This window comes from Takifugu rubripes, chromosome 12, assembly GCF_901000725.2.
Source record: "Takifugu rubripes chromosome 12, fTakRub1.2, whole genome shotgun sequence".
Lineage (NCBI taxonomy): Eukaryota > Metazoa > Chordata > Actinopteri > Tetraodontiformes > Tetraodontidae > Takifugu > Takifugu rubripes.
The window spans coordinates 6,532,172-6,554,095 of record NC_042296.1 but is presented as its reverse complement, the minus strand read 5'-3'; the positions used below and the strand labels follow the sequence as shown (position 1 = coordinate 6,554,095).

The 21,924-nt window shown below is 46.0% G+C and overlaps 2 protein-coding genes across 4 annotated transcripts; both read right to left on the bottom strand.

The window, feature by feature from the left end:
- Positions 1 to 195: 195 nt before the first annotated feature.
- Positions 196 to 10,112, bottom strand: cpsf1 (cleavage and polyadenylation specific factor 1). Its single transcript, XM_011609197.2, has 38 exons — positions 9,711 to 10,112; positions 8,863 to 9,025; positions 8,748 to 8,775; positions 8,537 to 8,670; positions 8,350 to 8,430; positions 8,106 to 8,257; positions 7,880 to 8,026; positions 7,655 to 7,794; positions 7,450 to 7,560; positions 7,262 to 7,355; positions 7,104 to 7,191; positions 6,458 to 6,607; positions 6,334 to 6,385; positions 6,182 to 6,255; positions 6,038 to 6,112; positions 5,847 to 5,927; positions 5,485 to 5,580; positions 5,204 to 5,386; positions 4,983 to 5,124; positions 4,717 to 4,895; positions 4,453 to 4,592; positions 4,206 to 4,374; positions 3,922 to 4,134; positions 3,755 to 3,844; positions 3,522 to 3,668; positions 3,296 to 3,448; positions 2,704 to 2,820; positions 2,324 to 2,414; positions 2,130 to 2,214; positions 1,879 to 2,020; positions 1,655 to 1,807; positions 1,390 to 1,566; positions 1,244 to 1,310; positions 1,116 to 1,163; positions 883 to 1,038; positions 669 to 798; positions 452 to 590; positions 196 to 383 (listed from the first exon to the last, which is right to left on the bottom strand). Exons 2-38 carry the CDS (start codon positions 9,004 to 9,006, stop codon positions 336 to 338), a joined length of 4,416 nt encoding a protein of 1,471 aa, XP_011607499.1. The 5' UTR covers positions 9,007 to 9,025; positions 9,711 to 10,112; the 3' UTR covers positions 196 to 335.
- Positions 10,113 to 10,181: 69 nt separating this feature from the next.
- On the bottom strand, positions 10,182 to 17,694 carry parp10 (poly(ADP-ribose) polymerase family member 10). Of its 3 annotated transcripts, none has more exons than XM_011609198.2 (11): positions 17,574 to 17,694; positions 16,138 to 16,310; positions 15,342 to 15,584; positions 15,034 to 15,261; positions 13,943 to 14,865; positions 13,662 to 13,874; positions 12,516 to 12,624; positions 11,484 to 12,437; positions 11,158 to 11,291; positions 10,906 to 11,080; positions 10,182 to 10,839 (listed from the first exon to the last, which is right to left on the bottom strand). In XM_011609198.2, exons 2-11 carry the CDS (start codon positions 16,307 to 16,309, stop codon positions 10,547 to 10,549), a joined length of 3,444 nt encoding a protein of 1,147 aa, XP_011607500.2. In that variant the 5' UTR covers position 16,310; positions 17,574 to 17,694; the 3' UTR covers positions 10,182 to 10,546. The 3 variants fall into 3 exon arrangements, 2 of the variants coding, with proteins under 2 accessions (XP_011607500.2, XP_011607501.2); XM_011609199.2 differs by having other exon boundaries at positions 12,528 to 12,624; XR_003890268.1 differs by lacking the exon at positions 10,182 to 10,839 and having other exon boundaries at positions 10,942 to 11,080; positions 11,158 to 11,326.
- Positions 17,695 to 21,924: the final 4,230 nt, after the last annotated feature.

The window sequence follows — 21,924 nt, the reverse complement described above, 5'->3', positions numbered from 1 at the left end:
CTTGGGGCTGCCTTGGTGCTGGGCAGCTTCTGGTGTCTTGCCTGTGCTGGGGCCTGAACCAGGAGGCTTCTGCTTCTCAGCCCGGCTCCTAACACCCAGAGCTACCACTGGCCTGCTGGTTTTAGGGTTTTAAACCTTTATGTTTAACGTAACGTCACAGCACCATTAGGAAAACAAACTCAGCCACACAAGAGGTTTATGGAAACTATTTTTATTCTCAGGTTTTGTTGGTTTGAGTTTATACAAAATACGTATTAAAAAATGTTCGGCAAATTCACGGTTGCAGTGTTTACTGTTGAGTGAAAACAGCGCGTCGAGATGTTGTACGGTGGCTCTCAGAAATGAGCGGTGACCCTGTCGATATCCAGGAGGTCGTCCAGAATCTGGAGAGGAAAAGCACAAGTTGAGCCTCGGAGCACCCACCTCGCGGCGTTCTGACGCTTGTACTCACGATGTCCTGAGTAGTCCCGATCTTCTTGGCCAGCTCGCTGCGCTCCATCATGCTGAGGTACAGGTACTTGTTGAGGAGCTCTCCGTCCAGGATGTTTTTCACCGGGTTCTGCAAACTTCTCCGGTCGCAGTGCAACATTCTGAAGGCACCAATCGTAAAGTCAGAAATAAAATCTCCAGAGAGCGCCAGTGGTGAACTTCTGGCATCACAAGCGCACCTGAAGGCCTTTGGGTTCAGACCAGCGTGATGCGACAGCATGGTGGTCAGGGCGTTCTGCAACATCAGCAGGCGGCGATACGTCTTCTCCTGCATGGGGAGAAGCAGGCCGACGCCACCGTCGAGGGTTGCTATGGGAACAGGGATGAAAAGGGCAGAGGATTAGGAGACTGTATGTCTCCTTGGGTTTTCAAAGAAAAGGAAATCTGGCGTACCGAACCACGTGATGTGCTTGTTGTCCCACGTCATGGCCTTCCTGCTGCCAGCCTCCAGGGCTCCTCTGCACGGCATCCTCCAGAAGGTGTTGATGTTTGCCCCGGCGTTGAAGTCGGCTCGCCTCAGGAGACGCATTCCTCCGAAGCTCTCTTTAGCTGCGTGCAGACAGCACATGACGCGTGACCGGAGGAGCGCGGGGAGGCTTCAGCAGCATCACACGTGTCATACATACCTTCAGGTAAATACATGTAAACGTAGAGGTTCTTGTCCCGGTCTGACACTAAGAAAATGGAGCAAAGGTCAGGATGGCGTTTTTCTAATTAGATTGGATTTACTTGAGGGGACCTTTCCAGATTTTACCCAAGAATCCCAGCTGGTTGTTGTCCACCATGAACTCGATGCTGTAGACCTCCAGAGGTTTGGCATCCTGTATCCAGACACGAGAGGAAAGGGAGTCAGTAACCTGCCGTTTACCCGAGCGCCAGCCGCCCCCGCCCCGTCCTCACCCTGCTGACAAGCGACAGCGTCTTGCTCTCCTCCTGGTAGCGCAGCAGAGAGACGCTCTTCATCAGGTCCGCTGCCAGGATGAAGTTCTTGATGCTCATCATCTGGTGAATGTGGAGCTGCGTGTCGATGAAGGCCATGCCTGTCAGGTCGTTGTCCTTCAGGACCCACAGGAAGATCTGAGGGCACATGGAGGAATATCCTGACTCTAAACCGGGAAGACTGGCCGACAGCCAAGTGCAGCATTGCTGAAGAACCGAAGTGAACCTTCTGTCCGATGGCCGACACCAGGTATCCGTTGCAGTGGCACAGCGCTGTCACCGGGCCCTTCTGCTCCTTCTCGTACAGCACTTTGAACTTGTTCTTGGTGAGCGGCTGGCCCGGCTCCGGCACCACCTCGATCACGTCCAGGATCAAAATCTGAACCAAAAACAAACTTGCTAACTACTGCCATGGAAACCGGAGGTTTCGGTCTGCCTGTGGCTGCTCACCCGGCCCCTGCAGGTGACCTCCTCCCCCTGCATCAGGCAGGTCCCTGCGGCGATGTAGCCCTTCAGACCCGACACCGTCTCCTGACTCCTCAATGCTACGGTCTTCATGCAGGTTACATATTCCCACTCTTCCAGGTCGATCCTGCCAATCGGATAAATGATTTATTTTTTCAGAGCTGCTTAAACTGATCAAACACATTTCCAGCCAAACGGATATTAGACATGCATGACGTGTGATGAAGAGCCTTTACCTGGTGTTGGGAATGGCCTCCCAGCTGACCGGAGAGATGAGCTGGATGGAAAACTTGTCCTGTTGGGGATTGATGTAACGTTCGTCTGGAGGAAGGAAAAACAGAATCAACCATTTAAAGACAGATTAGGAGCTGAAACGGATAAAAGACTAAACTAAAAGAGTAAATAAAGTGAAGTTGCCATGTGTTCTGACCTCGTTCTATAGTTTCGTACTCCTTCTCCTCTCCTGTCATCCTGGGGATGCGAGTGCAGAGCTCTTTCAAGCTGGTGCACACAGCATACACCTGATGGGAAAAAGCCCAGAAAAAAACATCTCGGTGAAGAACTTCACATCAAAGACTAATGACTTCAAAGTCACTGGCATCGATTTCCCCTCCCCAAATCTTTTCTCAGTCAGAAAACTTGACAGTCAGGGGGACGGGGAGCTTTCAACCTCAAACTTCCTCAAAGTGCTACAATCAATAACACTTCACTATGCATGGAGTGTGCGTGTGTGTGTGTGTGTGGGGATGTGAGTCACTTTCAAACTGTGGCACGGCGCCACCCTGCAGCGCAGAGTGAGAGGACACTTGCCTTGGACTCCACATGGTACGACACGTAGTGAACTGTGCACCTGAGGGGGATTTTTCGGACTGGCCAAGGAGCATCGTAGGACAGGTAGGTGGGCAGGACGCTGATCCGCAGCTCACCCTGTGGAGGACACACACGCAACAATGTTAACGCTGTTCACAACGCAGGCAGACTCACTTTGATCAATGGCTGTTAAGTGTCATTGTTGAACCTTAATTGAATGGTATTAACATTCTTCAAAGGTCAGTTATCAGGTCATATATAGGATTTTTCATGGAGGAAGAAAAGAAGGGCAAGTCATTTCCTTCCCGGCTACCTCATCGCCAGGGGGCAGGATGGGAGATATGAGTGTCCAGGGTCTGCTGTTGGGTCTCCTCCCAGCTAGACATGCCTAAAAAGACTCCCTAGGGCGAGGTCTAGCGGATATTCACCAAACCCCTGAAGCACCTTAACTGGCGGCTGGAACTGAGGGAGCGGCGACTCAACCCAGAGTTCCTCCTTCCCTCTCTGAGGCTGCGTCCAGCTGCCTGTTTGTGAGGCACTGGTCCAGCTTTCAGCACATGACTCTCATCTTTGATTCCTCTCTTTCAGCTACCTGTTTGTTGAAGTAGAGGAAGCCTTTGGGGCAGTTGATGTTGTGGAAGGGTGAGAATGACTCGATGGGGCCATCGATGCTCATGGGGTGCAGCCTCAAGGCTCCACGAGAAGTCACCAGCATCCAGTGAGGAGACGGGCCGCAGATAAACACCTGAGACAAGAAAAGACAGGTTGAGAGCCCAGGCGCTATAAAAATATTTGGATAAATATAAAACTTCGAGTACCCCCGAGTATCCGGAGATATCCTCGAAGTATCTGAATCTGCTGATGCGGCCTCTCGCAGCCACACTGTCTTCTGCCGCTGTGCCCTCCGCCTTCTTATCTTTCCTCAGCTTTGATTTCTTCTCTCTGAAGTTTATGTTATGGGGCACCTGGGCAGAACCAAAATAGCGCTCTGAAGACCGGCGTCCTTCACACGTGCTTCAGTCTGCTGTTTGAAAAGGCGCTCGGCTCTTACTTTTTTGAAGCGCACTTTCAGGTTGTTCTGCGGCTGCTGCTGATCGTACGGAAAGGCTTCGTAGATGAGAAGTTCCTGATCCACGTGGACCTACAGTAAATAGACAAAAACGTGATTGAGATAGAGAAATCGCTCTTCTTTTTGGGACCTTCAGAGACGAAACCTACCAGTAAATATGGTCTACTGTGGTTGTATCCCAGTGAAACCAAAGTCACCTCTTTAACCAATGGGATCTCTCCTTGCCGTGTCACTTCCTCTTTTTTACCCTCTTTTTCCCCCTGAGTTGCCGACTGGCCAGACGAGCTGTCCACCAGCACCCGCTGGCCGACCGGGAAGTTCTTCACCAGGAACACTAATCTCCAGTCAGGGAGCTGGTAAATCTGGACAAACGAAAACCAAACTGATACAAGAGAAACCACCAGGACGCCGATGGCCACGTCACACCCCGTACCTCCATCACACCGCTGTCCCGGGTGATCAGGCACCAGTGGCTGGGTTCAGCTTTGCTGTAGCTCCCCTCAGAAGGTCCTGCAAAAGAGCTGCGGTTCATTTCCTCCTTTGAAGGTCCTGTGTTGGAGTCTCCATAAAGCATCTCCTCCTCGTCATCCACGATGTTAGTGCTGGAACGTTGGAGAAGTCCATTAGCAGGCGGTACCAGTATGAGCCGGTTTAGTTTCTGCATGGTTGTGAAGCCGTACCTGAGGTCCTGGATGATGGTCTCTGCTTCTGACTGGCTTCTGATGCTGATGTCCTCTGTGATGGAGCAGCTGACTTTGTTCTCCGTGGTGAACATTCCGCTGACGTCTCTGTACGCGCACAGAGCGATCACTCGTGATTGCTGGTGGAAGGAAGGGCCAGTTTATTTACCTACGGTACTTGAATGCAGCAATGGAGCATTTAGGTTGTATATACAAAAATCAAAACTACCAAATCAGGGATTTAGTTCTAGCTGCTGCACTTACTGTGGAGATCTGAGGTTTCTGCAGGGCCAGCCGGTGGGTCTTCCCCATGTAGGAGTCTATCTTGAGTACAAACATGGTGACCACACCCTCGGCGGTCATGATGACCACGTAAGGATCTGCTAGAGAGCAATGCACTATGGGAGAGCCCAGATCCACAGGGATGAAGTGGAGCTGTGTGACTGAGAGCAGACATGAATAAGAACGATTATTTTGATAGGGTTGGATTTGAAATTTGGCCCCATGAAGGATTGCAACATTTTTCCTACCTCCTTCCAAAAGCCGAATCCCCATGGGGGAGACCTGGATGATGTATTTATTGTCACCGATGTTTCCTGCAAACACAGTTGGTCCCTGGGTGGCAAATCCACTCGTGTCCAGCTCCATTATCTCCTGACCGGTCTGAAGGATCTGAAAGAAAAAAAAAATGGGTTTACTGTATCCACATTACAGACCTCCATCATTTTGAGCCTCAAAATCATCTGCCTACCATGGTTGAATCCTCCCTGCTCAGAATGAGAAAGCCGTGCTTCTTTGTGTCCTCCTCTGCAGGGGGTTCCGTCTTCTCCTTCCCCTCCCTCTCTGTCTCCTCCTGCTCTTTTTGCACTGGCTCTCCATCCTCATCTTTGTCCATCTCTGCAACATCATCTGAATCGCTGCAGCTTTTTGCAGCCTGTGAGTGAATGAGTGAAAAGCGTCGTTCTGTAACTAAAACAAGTTTTGACCCAAAGAATACTGTGCTGTCAACACCCTGCAAGGTGATCACGGTACTTTTTTGTCTTCCTTGACTTCATTCGAGATGACCGTCCACATGTCGTGGCAACCCGGCAGCTCAAAAGTCGTGACTACTTGTGGTCTGATGCTCCTCTGTGAAGGCAAAAAACACAGAATGGATCTGCAAGTTTTCACAAGCCGGACATCATACAACAGAACATGCATGTCAGCTTGTTTCTGGGGTGTTTACAGGCTACACCATCGATCTCTGAGGCAGCCCTGGTAGACCCAGACATGGCTGTAGCACCATCACTGGACCTGTGGCAGATGGGCCTCACCGCCACAGGTGTTAGGAAGGTGCATATATAATTACACACGTAGACTTCTAAATAAACCATGAGACTAATGAGAGTGGTTACCTGAAGCACAGACAGTGCGCCATTCTTGCCATGACCGGAGCAGACAACAACCTCCAGGTCAGGCTCAGGGTTACTCTGGAACTATGGGGAACATTGTGAGTATGTACATTCAGAATTAGAGTAAATGTATCTAGATATATTACTTGTCTGGCTAGTTATATATAAAAAAAACCATCGTTTTCTGCTTATACCTCTTCAGAGAGAAAAGCTGGTTCACCCATGGAGGCGTTTGCGCAAGGTCCAATGTTGAGTATGCTGTCACAAACCTGAAAAACAGCAAAGCTGGGATCATTCAGAGACAGACAGATGAATTTATACCAAATCCATTCTCTTACCTCAAAAGAGTAGGTGGCCAGCTGGGTGCCTGACTGGGCCTCACTTCCATAGACTTCTATCTCATCGACCTCATCTGCAGTAATAATGTTGAGTCGCATCACGGAGGACAAAAGCGAGGCACACACCTGTCAAAAACGCCACCACAACATACCTGTCCAGTTGCTGGAAGATTCTACTCGTTTCTTTTTACTTGGCGGCTCTTCCTGGAATGCATATAGCAGATAATGAGCGGTGAGTAACTAAAAACTACAGATACTACATGGTCCAAGTCATACCTGTTTATCCATGTCCTTCTCTTTCTCCTTGTCCTGCTGGTCTTTGCCTTCCTCCAGCGGCATGTCCTGGAGTTTCTCAGTGTACTTAAGGAGAAGAGAGTTTCCGAGGCGAGAGCCAAGGAACAGGTATCCGGGCTCCATGGTCACCATCTGGAAGAACCATCAGTCCAACAAAGCATCAAAATCCATTTCAACATGATTATGACCTGGAAAACAACCAACAGGATCAACACAAAAGTGTGCATGAGCATTAGCACACCTTTGAAGATGCTGACAGGATTATCTTCCCCTCTACGCATGAGAAAAATAAAGGTTGCACTGGAACACGCATGCCACACCAACAGGGGGCAATATATTCTGCTTTTGAATAACAATAAACAACTTAGGAACAAGCGTATGACTTCTTTCTGTTCATGACAATAAAGAATATCATTACAGCTGAATCCTGAATGTGTTTCTGAACAAATGTCAAGGCAGAAGCAGGGAGGTGGATGTACAGGAAATTTGTTTTGAAGTCACTATGTTTGTGTAAATCAAATAGGCTTGTTGTGCTTTAAGTTCCACAAAAGTCCTTAAAGTCCTGAGCAGTTAATAGTCCGACACAGCTTTATTTCAGCATTAAAAGAATGAAGATCGTTAAACTCACACAGGTGGTGAGGACGCTAGCGGCAGCTTTGTCGAAGTGGAAAGCTCGCACACTCCTCATGCCGTCAGTAATGAGCGTCAACACGTAACTGCAAGACAAGAGGTGTCAGTAAAGAAACAGTCACTTGGACTCATTTCTGAAGCAGCAGAAGGCCTCACATTTCTCCTCCCTTTAAAGAGATGACCATCTTGTCATAGGCGATAAAGTCAGCCTGAGAACAGTCGAGTGTGATCTTCACCTCATCCTGAAGACCTAAGAAACACAAACATCAACCAGCCATGAGTAAATGCTAGACTTACGGTTTATTAAAATCAGATTTTCAGGTATATCAGCTGATGCAGCTCACGCAGAGGGAAGGCTGTGGTCCCATTTGTAAGGGAATTGAGTGCGACTCCGTATGGTGGAACGCTCTGGTTGAGGTAGAGCAAAGAGTTCACTGCAAACACCACCACACCCCCTGAAAAGATTGGAGAAGTGAGCACAATACTCTTCAAAACGTCAGAAGAACCTTTTCATCTTTACAAGCATCATATTTGAACAGAAAGACTCACCGATGGGTTTGGGAACAGCCATGACCTGCGTGCAGTCGAACGGCAGATTGCTGAGAGACCATATGACGGGATGGACTTTCTGCATTATGTTGAGGGAGATTGCAACAATGCTACACGTGTCCTGACGCACAGCCACACGCCTGCAGAATGATTAAAAAAGTTAAATAACGGGGTAAAACCCTTAAAATTAAAAAGAGGCCTTTAAATGTGATAAAGTGGACTGACCCGGGCCACGTCTGGTTGGGCTCAAACAGGATGAGCAACGTGGGCTCATAATAGCCATGGAGAAACTTCATGTCAATGATGTTCAGCAGCTTCTCATCCAGCTCACGGACATCAATGATGTAGGTGGGTAGAAAGCTGGACTTGGGCCTGTGGATGAATCAGCATGAGCGTCGATGATGCGGCAAGGTCGTAACCTGATATTACAGAGAAGAGTGTGCAGGAGTACCCTTCTCCAACTCCGACTTCCTGCTCATCAGTGAGGGTGTCCTTCCTGAAGGGCAACACTACGAGCTTGGTGCCGTAAATGAGCATGACGGCACAGCGATTCTCTGGATCAACCCGGACAATAGGAATGTGTACGTTCTGCACAAAACCATCCTGAAAATGTTGAAAAGGAGACACAGTTCAACCAACTTGATTTGGTGCTAGCAAATCTTTTCCATTCAGTGTGTCTAATCGGCTGAGCATACTCTGAGTTCTAGTTCCTCAAAGTAGTGGAGGGAAAGCGTCTTGAGGTCATGTGTCCCGGGGTCATACTCCACTACAGAGAGCTGGGGAGAAACCAGACAACTTCTGATTCTGATTCAAAATTCAGCTTCTGGAGACAAGTAAAAGGTGTCAAACACGATATCGTAGTCAATCAGCCCCTCACACTACCTTAGCATCTTTAAAACTAAGAAGTAAGGCATCTCTGTTGGCTCCGACGAGCTGCACACTCTCCATGGACATCACATTACCAAAGAGAGAGAATGCTGCCACCTGCTCCAGTTTCTCCTTCCGTGTTTTAGAATCTGTAAGCATCAAGGTGGAAAATTATACACTTCTGCTATAAAGAAACACAGCTAAGAAGTCCACACACGGTCCACACCTGAAGACTTGTCCGTTTTTGACGTGCTCTGAAACAACCACAGAAAGAGGAGCATGATCATTTGATGGGTTCAATGTTACAGCTTCTCCTTAACATACTGCATCCCACAAGGTACCTCAACATCGTGTATGATCCTGTAGACAAACAGCTGCGATGTTCCAGCTACAACCAAGTTCTTCTCTTTGCTGGATATGAAGTTGCAGTAGACTGAAAACTCCACGGCGGTGGGGGTGTGTGCTTGTCTGTACACAGCATACATCCTGACGACATGCACGCATCTGACAGGGGAAGGGAAAAAATGCATGGAAGTGTCTCTAACCTTGTCCAAGCTGATTAAGTCAAGTAAACAGTGGGATAAAAGGTGGTCATTTGTACATGCAAGTTTTGTATAATAATTAATACAGTAGTAATGTATGAATGAACGAGATATACAACATAAACAGAGTCAAGTAAGTTAAAAAAAAAGCTACATGACGAAAGTGCACATTTGCTGTGGCTCTGTCTATGGATTATGCATTTTTAAACACTAAATTTTGCAGATAAAGCTAAGCTTTATCAGAACGTTTAGGGTTTTGAAAAGGGTTCGTTATTAATGAGAATACACAATAATGTGTGTAGGCATCCCTTCACACCACAAAGCAAAATTACGCGATATTTTGTGAGTTTTGTCGCTGAAATATGAGGACGCAGGTGTACAATGAGCGCGTGCTAGTTCAAAATGTCGGTTATTAATGAATGCTATACATTTGTAAATGTCGAGGCAGCCAAGAAAGGATCAGCCATTTAAAGCCAGAACAGCACTGGCTATTTACGACTTTATGGGTATTTGTGCTTCACAAAATGAATGCATGGAGAAGCCGGTAGCACTATATTTGTAGCCAGAGCATTAGCTTGCATGACAAAACGCATGCAACAGACTGCAGTTTATTTCATCAAAATAATAAATAAAAACTTTTGACCTACCTATAGCTTGACAAAAGTCTGTATGATTAGTTTTCCTCCTCTTTTATAAATTCAAGGACCCATATTTGTGGGTTACTTAGCATCTACTTATAATAGCCGTCTATGCTAGCTGTTAGTGATCTTCTTCGTTTTGTTTTCCTGTAGCCTGGACACGCCGCTGCCTCCTACAGGCCAGCCGTGATAATACAACCGAAGCACATATTGGTATTTACGTTTTTTAAACGTAGTTTTCCAAATACTGACACAAGCTGCAACACAACCAGCGGTGACACTGATTATTAACACATTTTTTACATAATATGAATGACGATGGGGTTAAATAATACTTCTTACAGTTTATCTGTAGTGAGAGATTGTTAGTTGTTAGTTGACATATATTATTTTAAAATGTAGCCTTTGTGTTTAACCAATTCAATTCCACGTGGGTCAGAACAGTTCAACAAATAAAAGGCTAATAACTTGACTAACAAATATATCACCAAGAAACTTTTATTCAATGTCAAAGCAAATTTCTTTGCAGCGCCACATCCTGGTGAACAGAAGCGGATCTTTTGTTTATTACAAAACACATTTAAACTTAGTTTTTTAAAACACCAAATTATTAATAATTGTAATAGTAATAAGAACATCTTCCATGTTGAGGAAAGCGATTGTCTTCAGGAATGTCTTTACAAAAAAACCCTGTCAATTGCATTGTATGTAAAATTTAGGATGCTGACAGGTTCAGACAATAAGAGACCAGGCTGAGAAATTAACAGAGATAAATGTTCATTATTGTCATATGTTCTTGATATAAAGTGGTTCTCTCTAGAACTGCCAGTGCGAATTCCTCAGCATTAGATTTTCTCACATGTGACCAGGTATTCAGGAAAAGCTTGGGTGTCGTTGAAGATGACAAATATTTCCGGATTGTCGACGTTGTTGGTCACGCTGTCGTATCGGAAAGGCAAATCACCGCTCTTCTTAAGTGGGGCCGTCTTCATCGAATGGCAGCCTTTGGTGTAATCCCCCGTTAGAACCCTTGACACGAAGATAAACTTGTGTCCGTCTGCGTTTGAGGGTGAATACCGTTCGTTGAGCGAGAACGTGGGGTTGGTGGCGAAATAGACCCCCTGTCCATACATAGAAGCTGAAAGGGGAAAGAATCAGAAATGAACACCACCAGCATAATTGTTAACAAGGCGGAAAGAATTACCGTTCTTTCCACAGAAGCTCCTGTTGAACCCGTGGAGGCAGATCTCTTTCACAGAGTCCTCACTAGTGCCGTGGTACAGAGTCCTCTCATATTCTGGATTCGAGGCACCCTGCTGGACGCTCATCCTCTTCAGCTGGTACTGATGGAACAGCAGTTGATTCAGCAGCTTGTCCACCTGAGGGCAAAATTCGTATTATTACAGACATGAGGAGTAAAAAAAACAACAGAAAAAGCCAGGTATTTTCTACTCACCTGCACGATTCGGATTTTGTTGTGGTGCATCCGCATGGCCTTAAAAAAGGCCTGAGTCACATTGCGATATTCGTCCGAGGCCTCGTCAACCTTGGTGGCATTGGGCAGGTTTGTCAACAAGGCGCATTTCTTTCCTGAAAGGATTCAGCTTCTATTAGCTGATCAGATTCTTTAGAAAAACAAGTGAAGGTATGAGCATCATCGTTCTGGTGTTGTGGGACTTCAGTTATCCGACCCAACAGGACCGTGTGTACGAAAGGTCGTGGCAACAAGTTTTTGGTAACTAGTCTGTAAAAAGATCCTCACAAGCTGTAAAAATTCTTTACCTGGTCCTTTTCTATCCACGACCTCTGAGCCGATGGTCTCCCTGGAGATGGTCTTAGACTCCCCGGAAGCTGTGTTGTATTCTTGCATGTCTCTGAAGTTAATGACGTGGCGCTGGTGGTCTAGCAGAATATCAATATTTCCCATTTTCATCCTCCACGCGTTCTCCAGGAATACTATCACATCGGGGGAATATGGAGATGCGGTTGTAAACAGTGGGTCATGAAACATCCACTGGACATCCTTTAGGATCTCCTGGTCGGACGGTGATTGGGACATTCTGTTTACCACCAGCGTCATGTCGCACAAGGCTTGAGACACAAATTTCCTAAAGCCAGAAATGTTGATTTTTGTGCCATCAATCTGAATCGCCACCCCGTGTTTCCTCTCAATCGCCTCTAGACACTTCCTGTCATATTCTGTCATTTCCCCCGCAGCGCGGTGGTCCAGCTGCTCCACCACTTGTCCCTGGCTTACCCTCTCTTTGAAGGCTACTTCCACCTGCATTAGGTTTGAGTTGTCAGTGCCAAACACATGGAGATGTACGCTGTTGGATGCCTCCTCTAAAGAAGCTCTGATGGCCTCATTCAGCTGGTCCACTGGACTTTCACGTTGGCTCATTTCCTTAGACAGAACCAGGGCTTTTTGGAGCTGTTTCTCCTCCATCAAGGACCGCTGGCTTGAATCTATCGAGTACTGGACGGCTAAAGACAGGCCGGCCTCTTCTTCCAGGTCCTCTGAACTGTGGCCGTCATCTCCCAGACTGACTAACCTACTCCCGTAAAGCATGCCGGCTCCTGTCGCATCAGGAGATTCATCTTCATCTTCCTCTTCCTCTTGTGACTCTGTGTACAGGTCCAGGTGATCCAAGTTGACACGCTGATCCGCGCTGGCATCGCACTCCAACAATCCATCATCAATGTTAGAGATGACCATCTTTGCATTCTCCAACAGGTCTGAGGAGACAAGACAAACAACTATAACGACTATAATGTGTACGTCTCTAAAAGTCGATGAAGGCGTGAAAACAACACCTGAAACTTCACCCTGATTATTCTGCATCGCATCAGAGTTTAGAGCATCCACAGACACTTTTGGGAAGTTTTTGGTCGCTATCAGTACCCATGCAGCTTTGAAAATATCCTGAAAAATAAAGCAAATTGATAAAAATACAAACTACTTCAAGTGAGAGAGCAACTGTGTTTACTCGTTTTCTGTGATTGCGAACAGTTTTAAGATTTCTTGTTAGTTATACACAGCAAATATGGAAATACGTCACAAAAAGCGCAACTTTTACAGAAGCTGAAGCAAATATTGGACCGCCAATGCAAAAAAAATGACTTTTGGAACTTTTAATGGTGAGAAAATGTTAAATATCAACTGTTTAACTTGTTGAGAATCATAAGAGCAGTTCGCTGCTACACTTAAAGACGCGTTGTAAAACTAGTTGAAAAATGTCTATGCAGCGCATATTAAACACATTATAATACCTTTTTTAAAGACGACACATTGAGTTTTATACATCCGCCAGTCTGCAGCCCATAAAGCCTCCACTGCTTTATTGGCTTTCAGTTAATAAAGTGGCACTTTTATATTTTGGTGCAACAAAAAGTAGATGAAAATTATTAAATAAAATAGTATAACCTAAATTGAGTGGAGGGATTCCAGCAAAGATTCCAGTCAGGTTATGTTAAGACATTTCGAGAATGATCAATGTTAGAAGATTTATAGAAACAGACCAGGGAAAACAACCAGAAAGGCAAAGTGTTTATTATGCTGAAAAATGCAGATGGGTTTAATAAGACTATGCTTTTTATGACAACGCAGTCTGCATCAGATATAATCCTGCCTGAAATCCACAAACTGGGTTCTCTCTGATCTTTGTGACATTTGTAAATGGAGACGTTCGTTGAGACGGGAGGAGTTCAGAATGGAAAAGCAACCAGCATGAAGAGAAGACAGCAGAAGAAAGTGAAAACATCCAAGCAGGCAAGACCGCACAGTAAACGTCAATGTTTCACTTCTGGCTCGTGCGTATGCGGGTAAACTGAGCCCGAGGCTGTCCTGTAATCTCTGCAGATGGCTCATCGGGCTGAATGGCAGCTGATGTGAAAGCGTAGAGGGAAGAAATAAAAACGCAGAGTCGCGGAAAAGTACTGCTTTGGTTTTTGTGGCGCTACCTGTTCTGCCAGGGGCTCCCAGGGCTGCTGCTTTATGGGCATGCAGACCTGGAACTCTTCCTCCATGTCACTCAAGAACATTTTGCATTCTTCTTCAAACAGGTATCGGGTGATTCCCGGGGCGCTCACGGTGATGGTTCTGGTGCAGACAGATGAGACGATGCCCTCTAACATCTCCTGTGCTGCGTTGCAGGCAACAGCGTGGCCGTAGATCTGCAGGCACAGATTTAAAACTGAAATGCTTCGGATCATTTTAGAACCTCTAAAGGATCCCCACCCACCTTCAACCCCCAAACGTCGACCAATTCCAGCGGAACCACGGACACTTGGTCCATGTAGACCAGCAGGTCGTGGCAGTGAGTCTGGATGTACTTCAGCACGCCGGGCTCCATGCAGACCACGGCCTCCGTTTCTATCTGTGAGTTGAGGAACTCCTGAACGAGCGTATGCATCTCGCTCTCCATCCCCTTCAGGGTCAAAATATCGATGCTCTCCGCGGACACCTTGACCGAGCAGAGAGACAGCTCCTGCAGGAACTTGGACCATTCGCTGCTGAAGAAGATGCATTTGTACTGCGAGTCCATCATTATGCTGACGTGAGCGAGCTGGGATTTCAGAAAGCTAGAGGCCCGATGTGCTGAAGTGCGGGAGAGGGCGGTTACCACAACGTTATTGTCTAACACCAAGTATGTGGCGGGTGTCTGGCTGATGTTCCGCTGCAGTCGCTCCTTCACCTCTTTTCTTTCGAGGAACTCGGCCTCTTCTGGCTCCAGGGTGAAGTGAGTCTCCGCCATGGAGCAAAAATATTCCAGGAGGCAGTTTTTAACTTGCTCAAACGTTGGCCGGTCAGCAGCTTCCATGAGCACGCCGTTGCCTCTGACCTGCATCATGACATCTGGATGGGTGTTTTTCATGTCCCGTTGAAAGGTTCCGAGTTGAAAAAGTTCAAGTTTTACTGGGTCACTAATAGAAATTAAATCCGTCAATGAGGCTTTCTCTTCGGTTTGATCCTCTTCTGCCTCGGGAACCATTTCAACAAGGAGCTCCGGGGCCATCTGAGAGGGCTGACTGTCGTCCTCCTCTATGGTCTGAGGACCAGCCTGCGTGTCGCTCAGTTGTGGCGGCTGAAGAAAGTCAAAAAACGGCCTGACCTCAAGCTCGGCACCTTTCAGCTTGTGCGGCTGAGCCAGGACATGGTCCACAGCTGTTGAAGGAACCATGCAAGTCAGCCAGTTCTCTACTAATTCAGAATATTACAGGATTTTGTAGCGCCGTGATGACACCAGCGCAAACTAATGAACATGCTTGAGCTAAATCCTGTGAATAGACAAATCAAACACTGCAAAAATAATACAAACAACACAAAACTTACAGTCGTAGTCAACAAAGGACACCTTGGCTGTGCCCTCTGAAAGCATCGTCACACCCATCACCATGTGGTTTCCACCTCGGCTCTCAAAGTACAAGGAGAGCATGTCTGGGCTGGTTCCGGGGTGCAGGTTCCCAACCAGTACTGAGTCCGTTTGCTGTATCTCCTCCAGAGTCATCAAAGCTTCATCGAGTGAGTGCTTTGAGATTTTAGCACTGAGGGTTTGGAAATCTAAAAGGACAACCAGAGCCATTAATGAAATAACAATCTGGATACATTTGGGGGGGGTATTTTCAGAAAAAAGGAATCACCTTCTGATAAGGGCTGGCTGAGCTGGATGATGACAGCATCCCTGGCTGGTGTGAAATGCAGCTGATAATCCTCCAGGTTCAGGCCCAGTATGTTCTCCACGTACATTTCTATACAATCCAGACTGGTGCTGGGACCCAACCCCCGCAGCAGCAGCCGGCGCCGGTCCTTCCGGGCCGGCTTTCTCACTCTCAGCTCCGTGTTCTGCAGAGTGTGGCTCTCCTTGGAGAGAACTCGGTCCGCATCTGTCAAAAGGATCCGAGTTGAAAACAAGAGTTCTCATGCACATCAAAAAAAATCTATTACCTATGAGATTATGAGGATTATATGCCCTCCCCATCAAGATGCTGCCAAAAGGTTTTATTATGTTCCAACAAAGATCCACACCCCTTCACGCGTTGCGAACGCTGATATCTAATCGCTGCATCAGGCATAATAAACGAGCCTGCTTTCCTCGTTTGTCAGGTATGACGTCTGCCGTCAGCTAACGAGCCACTAACAGATGTGTGATTTACTGCGCCGCTCGCCTACGTTTACGAGACACTCAGTCAGCGAACTGACGTCCCCGCGGGCGCATCAGCCCCTCGCAGTGACAACCCTGACGGGGATTCATCAGGCTGCGTTTTCACTTCCCCCATCATCGCATCATCCCAGACGTCAACGTTACACCTTTTGAGGGGAAGTAATTCTTATTTGTGGGGGTTTGCAACAGGAAGCAGTTCGTCTCATAGGTCCAAAGGAATTTTGTTTCTTTTTTTGATATTCTTCTAGCTGTCATAACGTACTGCTGCAACTCACCTTCTGTCTCTTCAAACACCACAACTGCTCTGTCACCCATCTTCTCCACTGAGACCAGGGGTCCTCCACCAGAGCGCCGCTTATTCGCAAAGTAGAGAGCGAGCAGTTCTTGGTCGACTTCTGGGGGCAGGTTCACCACCTCCAGCGTCCTCTCCTTGTTTTCATCAGGCATCCTGGAGCAGACAGTTTTATCGGTTCAAGTACAGGAAGAAACAGCTGCTGTGCTCAGAGGATGCTAAACCATTATTATAAATCGGCAGATCATGACTCCACATTAGTGCCTACTCGGCTGGGGGTTCCAAGCGTGCCGAGTAGGCACTGTTATGTTAATATCTCTTAATGTTTTCATTGGCCAGGGGACTGACGTATAAGTAAGTAAGTATGTGAGTAACAAAACTGATAGTGTAGGTATCCCAGAGTGCAACTCGAAGGATTGCTGGATGAGACAGCAGATTCTGGTCAGAGAATGAAGGGCGCTTCTGAAGGAAGGTGCGGATGGATCTGGCTGGGTTATACATTTTATTCTGAGCTGAGATCAAGGAGGAATCTTTAGGTAACAGAGATGGTTAACCTATAGATGCCAAGGTTGCTTACATACTAATGTATACATGAGCCAGCCATGGCACTGCTGATTCTAAAGGAAGAGGCCTGGCTTTGATTCCGTGAGGATCAAGCGACGTGGTCGTGCGGTCGTGCGTCTTTGATATCACTGGGCTTCAGCCGGTGGGGCTTCTGAGCAGTAGGATCGATCTGTTGAAGATCAAGGGTAAAACCCCTACAAGATCCTCTGATCATTATGTTGTCATTTGATCCCATTTCTGCGCGAGGACATCTGTATCCCAATTTGTTCTGGTGTTCTGTCAATTTCTGCTCCCTATTGAAAAATGCTACTCTAGTTTAATAACTTTAAGTAATAATAACTAAATACCCAGAATCATTGTCTCAGCGATCCTTTCACGGAGACAAGACAAGCAATATATGGTGGCAGACAAACTCCAAGTAATTCCAAGGCATTCCAAGTAATTTGATATGTTGGGAAATTACCTGCTCGGGTTGGGGTTTAGAGGGTTAGCGGTCGAATACGTCTGTATATGTGTCTCCATAATGATTCCGTACATTACCTCAATTAATGCAAGCATGCTTTTTTTTTGGGGGGGGGGGGGGGGGGGGGGGGGGTAATTTGAAGGGGTTGGACTATCAAGAAATATTGATTAAAAATATAGATTTAACAACTTAATGTAACAAACGATATATGGTTAAAGGAGTAAACGCAGCCGTTTATATTTACTCGAAATCGAAAGTGAAAGTAGCTTCTCTTTCGCACGCCGAAATGAACTTTCCTTCACGTAAGACGGAAAACGAGACAAAGCAACAGCGACGGCGACAGTAAAAACGACTTTTTAAAGTGTGAGCACACTTTCTGGAGGGTTACTTACGCGACTGACGGGTCAAACCAAGAGATTGATCGTTGCTCCTGCCTGCTTCTCTCACTTCCGCCTGGAGCCGCGAGACAAACTACGTGTGACGCTCGCTGTCACGATCACGTGATCTTTGCTACTCTTGAATCCGGTCGATTAAAAATGGGGTTTAATCAAAGATTCACTTTTAATCAGGTGCGAATGAAGTTGCGATGCATCCATCCATCCAGATCGAATATTATTTATGAAAACAATGTGGTAAAGGTTATGTACTAGTTAGCAAATGATCATTTCTTGTGGATAATTTCTTAATGATCATCTGTTCTTCCTTGACTTGATGGTATAGCCTACATATACACCACTCTAAACCCTCTGAAATGGAGCTGATGTGCATTTAATTCCCCACATGATTGTGAAATGTGAAAAATGCGGTGCTCCAACATTGTGCCAAATTTAAAGCAGAATGCTTTTGGCTCTTTGGCACCCGGATTAGTTTAATCATCAGCATCATCATCATGAGCAGCTGCATTATATTTTAAATTACACACTCCTTACTGCATACATTAAATTATATGAAGGCAGTTATACTGGGCTTTAGTCTGATTAGTCTGACATGGTATCATGTTGCTTGTCAATATATAACGCGCTCAGCTTGTTTATGAGCTCGATCAAGTTTTCACACCAGACGCCATCTTTAATAAGCTTGAGGTGCATAAATAACGAGCATCTGCTGAGCGTGAAAACGACTGCAATATGTTGACTGGAGTAACAAAGTCGGTAGATTCACTTTGCTCCGAGCAAGTGAAATGGTTTCTGATGGGGCCCCAGTGTTCCCAGTGACTGAATGATTAAACACAAAGATCAAGAAATGCATCGACCAATGTGGACGATTGTTAATGTCAGAGATAGGATGTGCAAATGCTTGGTGAGATTAGTAAACGTGCACTCAGATTTGCATGCTGCCATGAGAGCACATTTGCATCACAGCACAGCTGCTGCTAAGATGATGGTTCCTGGGACAGTCCACAAGAACCCAACCTGCTCGGTAAGGCGTTTAGTAACAATACAGTTAATCTCTATTGTTATTGTGAAACAATTGTATGTATTTAAATGCTATTTTTGTCCCATCTCAGCAAGAAAACAAATACATGGCCACAAATAAATAAAAGATGATCAAATATAACCATTAATCCCCTGAAACTGTGTGAATGGGCCATCTGGTCACTCATGTGGAATATGTGTGTGAAGTGTGTTTCTCAACATCTTTCACCCTGCTGAGGCACAGGGGTGGTGGGGGTGCAGTCATCCTCCCACTGGTAGATCCCCTACCCCCGCAAACACCACTGTCAGGCTGGATTCATCCATCATACACACCCCCTGGATGATTTGACCATTTTAACACACCGGCTCTGCGGAACTAGCTGAAATCAGCACTGACGGCAGCAGCAAAAGTCACTTTTTAAATCTCTTTTGAGGCTCAGTTTATCAATCCAGTGCTGTTTCGTTCCAAGATTGGTGAATATTGGTCCTCAGCATTGCAGCGAAACCTCCACTAAGCAGGTGGGATGACCCACAAGGACCCAAATCTGCTCGGTGGTGCGTTCCGGTACACAACACAGCTCTTAAAAAAGGTTTTTAAGGTAATCATCAGCCAGTAGGATGGAAAGATAGTAATAAACTTTGGGACAATGAAGAATTAATGAAGAGGAGAGAAAATCACATACAAGCTAGTTTGTAGATCAAGGCTGAGTTTAAAAGGATCCTCTGACCTTGCAAGGTTTGTGCCCTCAGGCAAGTGGTTCTGGAGGGATCTTGGAACGAATGAGGAAAATCTCAGAATGAAAGAATTCAGAATCCTCCATCTGGTTTAAATAAGTTAAATACTGAATTTGAAGCCTATAATATTTGAGTAAACAAGGAGCAAAAATGCAAGATAATGTCAGTTTATCAGATCTGATCAGTGTCAGGACGTGACCTCACAGCTGAAAACAACATCTTTTGTGATTAAAAGAGAATTAATGATGGCCTCGGGAGGCCCCAGCCACATCTTAGAAGCCTCTGTTCCATTCTAAAATGAAATGAAATGATGCGCTTCTATTATTTTCTGCGTTGTCCTTTTAATTATTAACTGCACCTCGACAGGCTGGAGCTGGCGTCTTCTCAGCTCTGCACCTTCTGAAAGAACCTATTTATAAATGTCATTTCCAAGTGTGAGATTTATAACTGCAGAATGCAAATGAATAAAGCAAGACTTCATTATTCAGCTCATCCACTAACATGTTAATGGAATAGAGAGCTCCACCAAAAAACAGGCAACATGCAGACTTTTTATTCTTTATTCACATAAGCGCTTTAAACAGAGGATCCAACCTATAATGAACATCAGAAATGTCCTCGGTCATAAGCAATGGATGCCTGACGTTGTCCACTAGGTGACAGTACCCCCTGCACAACAAAAACAAAGGAGCCGTGATGAAGACTACGACCAGGAGCAGGAGCCAGGAGCTCGTTTCCTGTGTTTACTATAATTACTGATATAATCTACATGGCAGCTCAGCCCCTCTCATTTAACATCTATTCACAACATTTGGTTCTGTGGGATGAAAATAAAATAAAATTCTGGGGCATAAGTGACAATAATTGCAGGGTGGTGCAAACTGATGTGAAATAGTCTTTCAAATCCCTCATTAAAGGCACTTAATGTCAACTGCTGTCATGTGTCACCAGGTAAATGCGGGGAACATCGTTGATTGTAGTCATAAGGCACCCTGGGCGATCACAACCATCCCAACATGTTTGTGTCTCCTGTGCACTTTAAGGCCGACTTATTCTCACCCAAAGCTCATTAAATGTTTCACTCTGCAGCCTTCGCTCAGAGAAATTACATCTTATATGAAACTAATTTGCAGCAGGAAGCATGTCCAGAACAGAAGCTGACCAATTACATTTTCTATTAAGATAATAAGGAAGTGGAAATTAGCACACGCGGTCGGTCACAAAGGGCTTATGATGAGCACAAAATGCATTGATGATGTTGTTTACTGAATAAACAGAGTTCTTTTTGGACTGGAGGCTGGAGTCCAGACAAACCTCGAGACTGGACACTGAACTTATTAATTTACTAATTTACTCAGTTAAATATTAGCTTCCAGGCTGCCATTGTGTGTCTGTGGAACTGGTTAAGTGCATCTAATCCTGACTGGTCTGTGCTGGGCATCCAGACCAGTGTTCCGTACTTTGAAGTACCCACTTTCCTACATCGCAGCTGTTGCTGGCAGATGTGAAATGCATTGTGGGATGCCTAGCTGTCCCAAGTCAAAACATCTGATGCACACTTGATAAAATGGGCGAAGCAAACACACACACCACATTTCAGAAGTATGCAATCGCGCGTCATCGCAATAGCGCGTCATCTGATTCCAGATTAAATCTGATGTCAACCTCGGACACCGGACTGGATTGTAAGGTTGTTGCCTGTCCCAGAACCTGACATGACAGGTGAGGTCAAAGGAGATGCAAATACACACGCTGCCCCCACTCGTGGTCCTGCGGGGTTTTAACACATCAGCCCGCTTTAAGATGGCAGAAGGCCACAAGAGCTGTCAAAACGTTAGATAAGCGCAGATATTAAAGGTCACAGCACCAGGGGACGGGCAGAGCGTGTGTTGTTATGCAATTTCTACCACCTTTGTTTGAAATCAGGAGGCTTTTTCTCTTTTTAAAGCACTTTTAAAATGTGGATTCATCCAGCAGCAGTTGAAGATGCTGACCGCGCTAATTAACGTCACACCTGTGTGAGTCACGCTGTCGCACCAAAGCTGTGCCAGATCAATCCTCTGCCAAAGACGGGGCTCAAACTCGCATCCTCGAGCAGAAAGCGCGCTTCCACGGCAGGTGTTTTACCCACTGAGATGTTCACAGGAACAATGTGTCGCTGGAAGGATGTGCCAAACCTAAGAAAGGTCATACTGGGGAGCTTCAGGGTTCCACCAATCAGAGCAGAGAACAAAGCCAGGCGTCATGTCATACAGAGCATCCGCATTACCTGCATCCACAGCCAGTAACTTTCTAGGAAATTAGTACAGTGAGTGTGAATCCCACGTTTTCAGCTGCATGCTGCATATTAGCCATCGGTGGGTTTTCCATCCCAGCGTCTCCATGATTTTGCTGATGTGGCACTTCTGCATCTAAGAAAACAACACAACCCTGCGGCACCTCTGCACCCATTACTTTGTTTTAAATGACTACGACAGCAGGCAGAGACGCCCGGTGTCAAGGCTAGCCTGCTAATGCAGCATTTTACGTTACGTCCAGAAAAATGTTGATTTAAGACTTCTAACCAGAGACTAAATATTAACACCTTAATTAA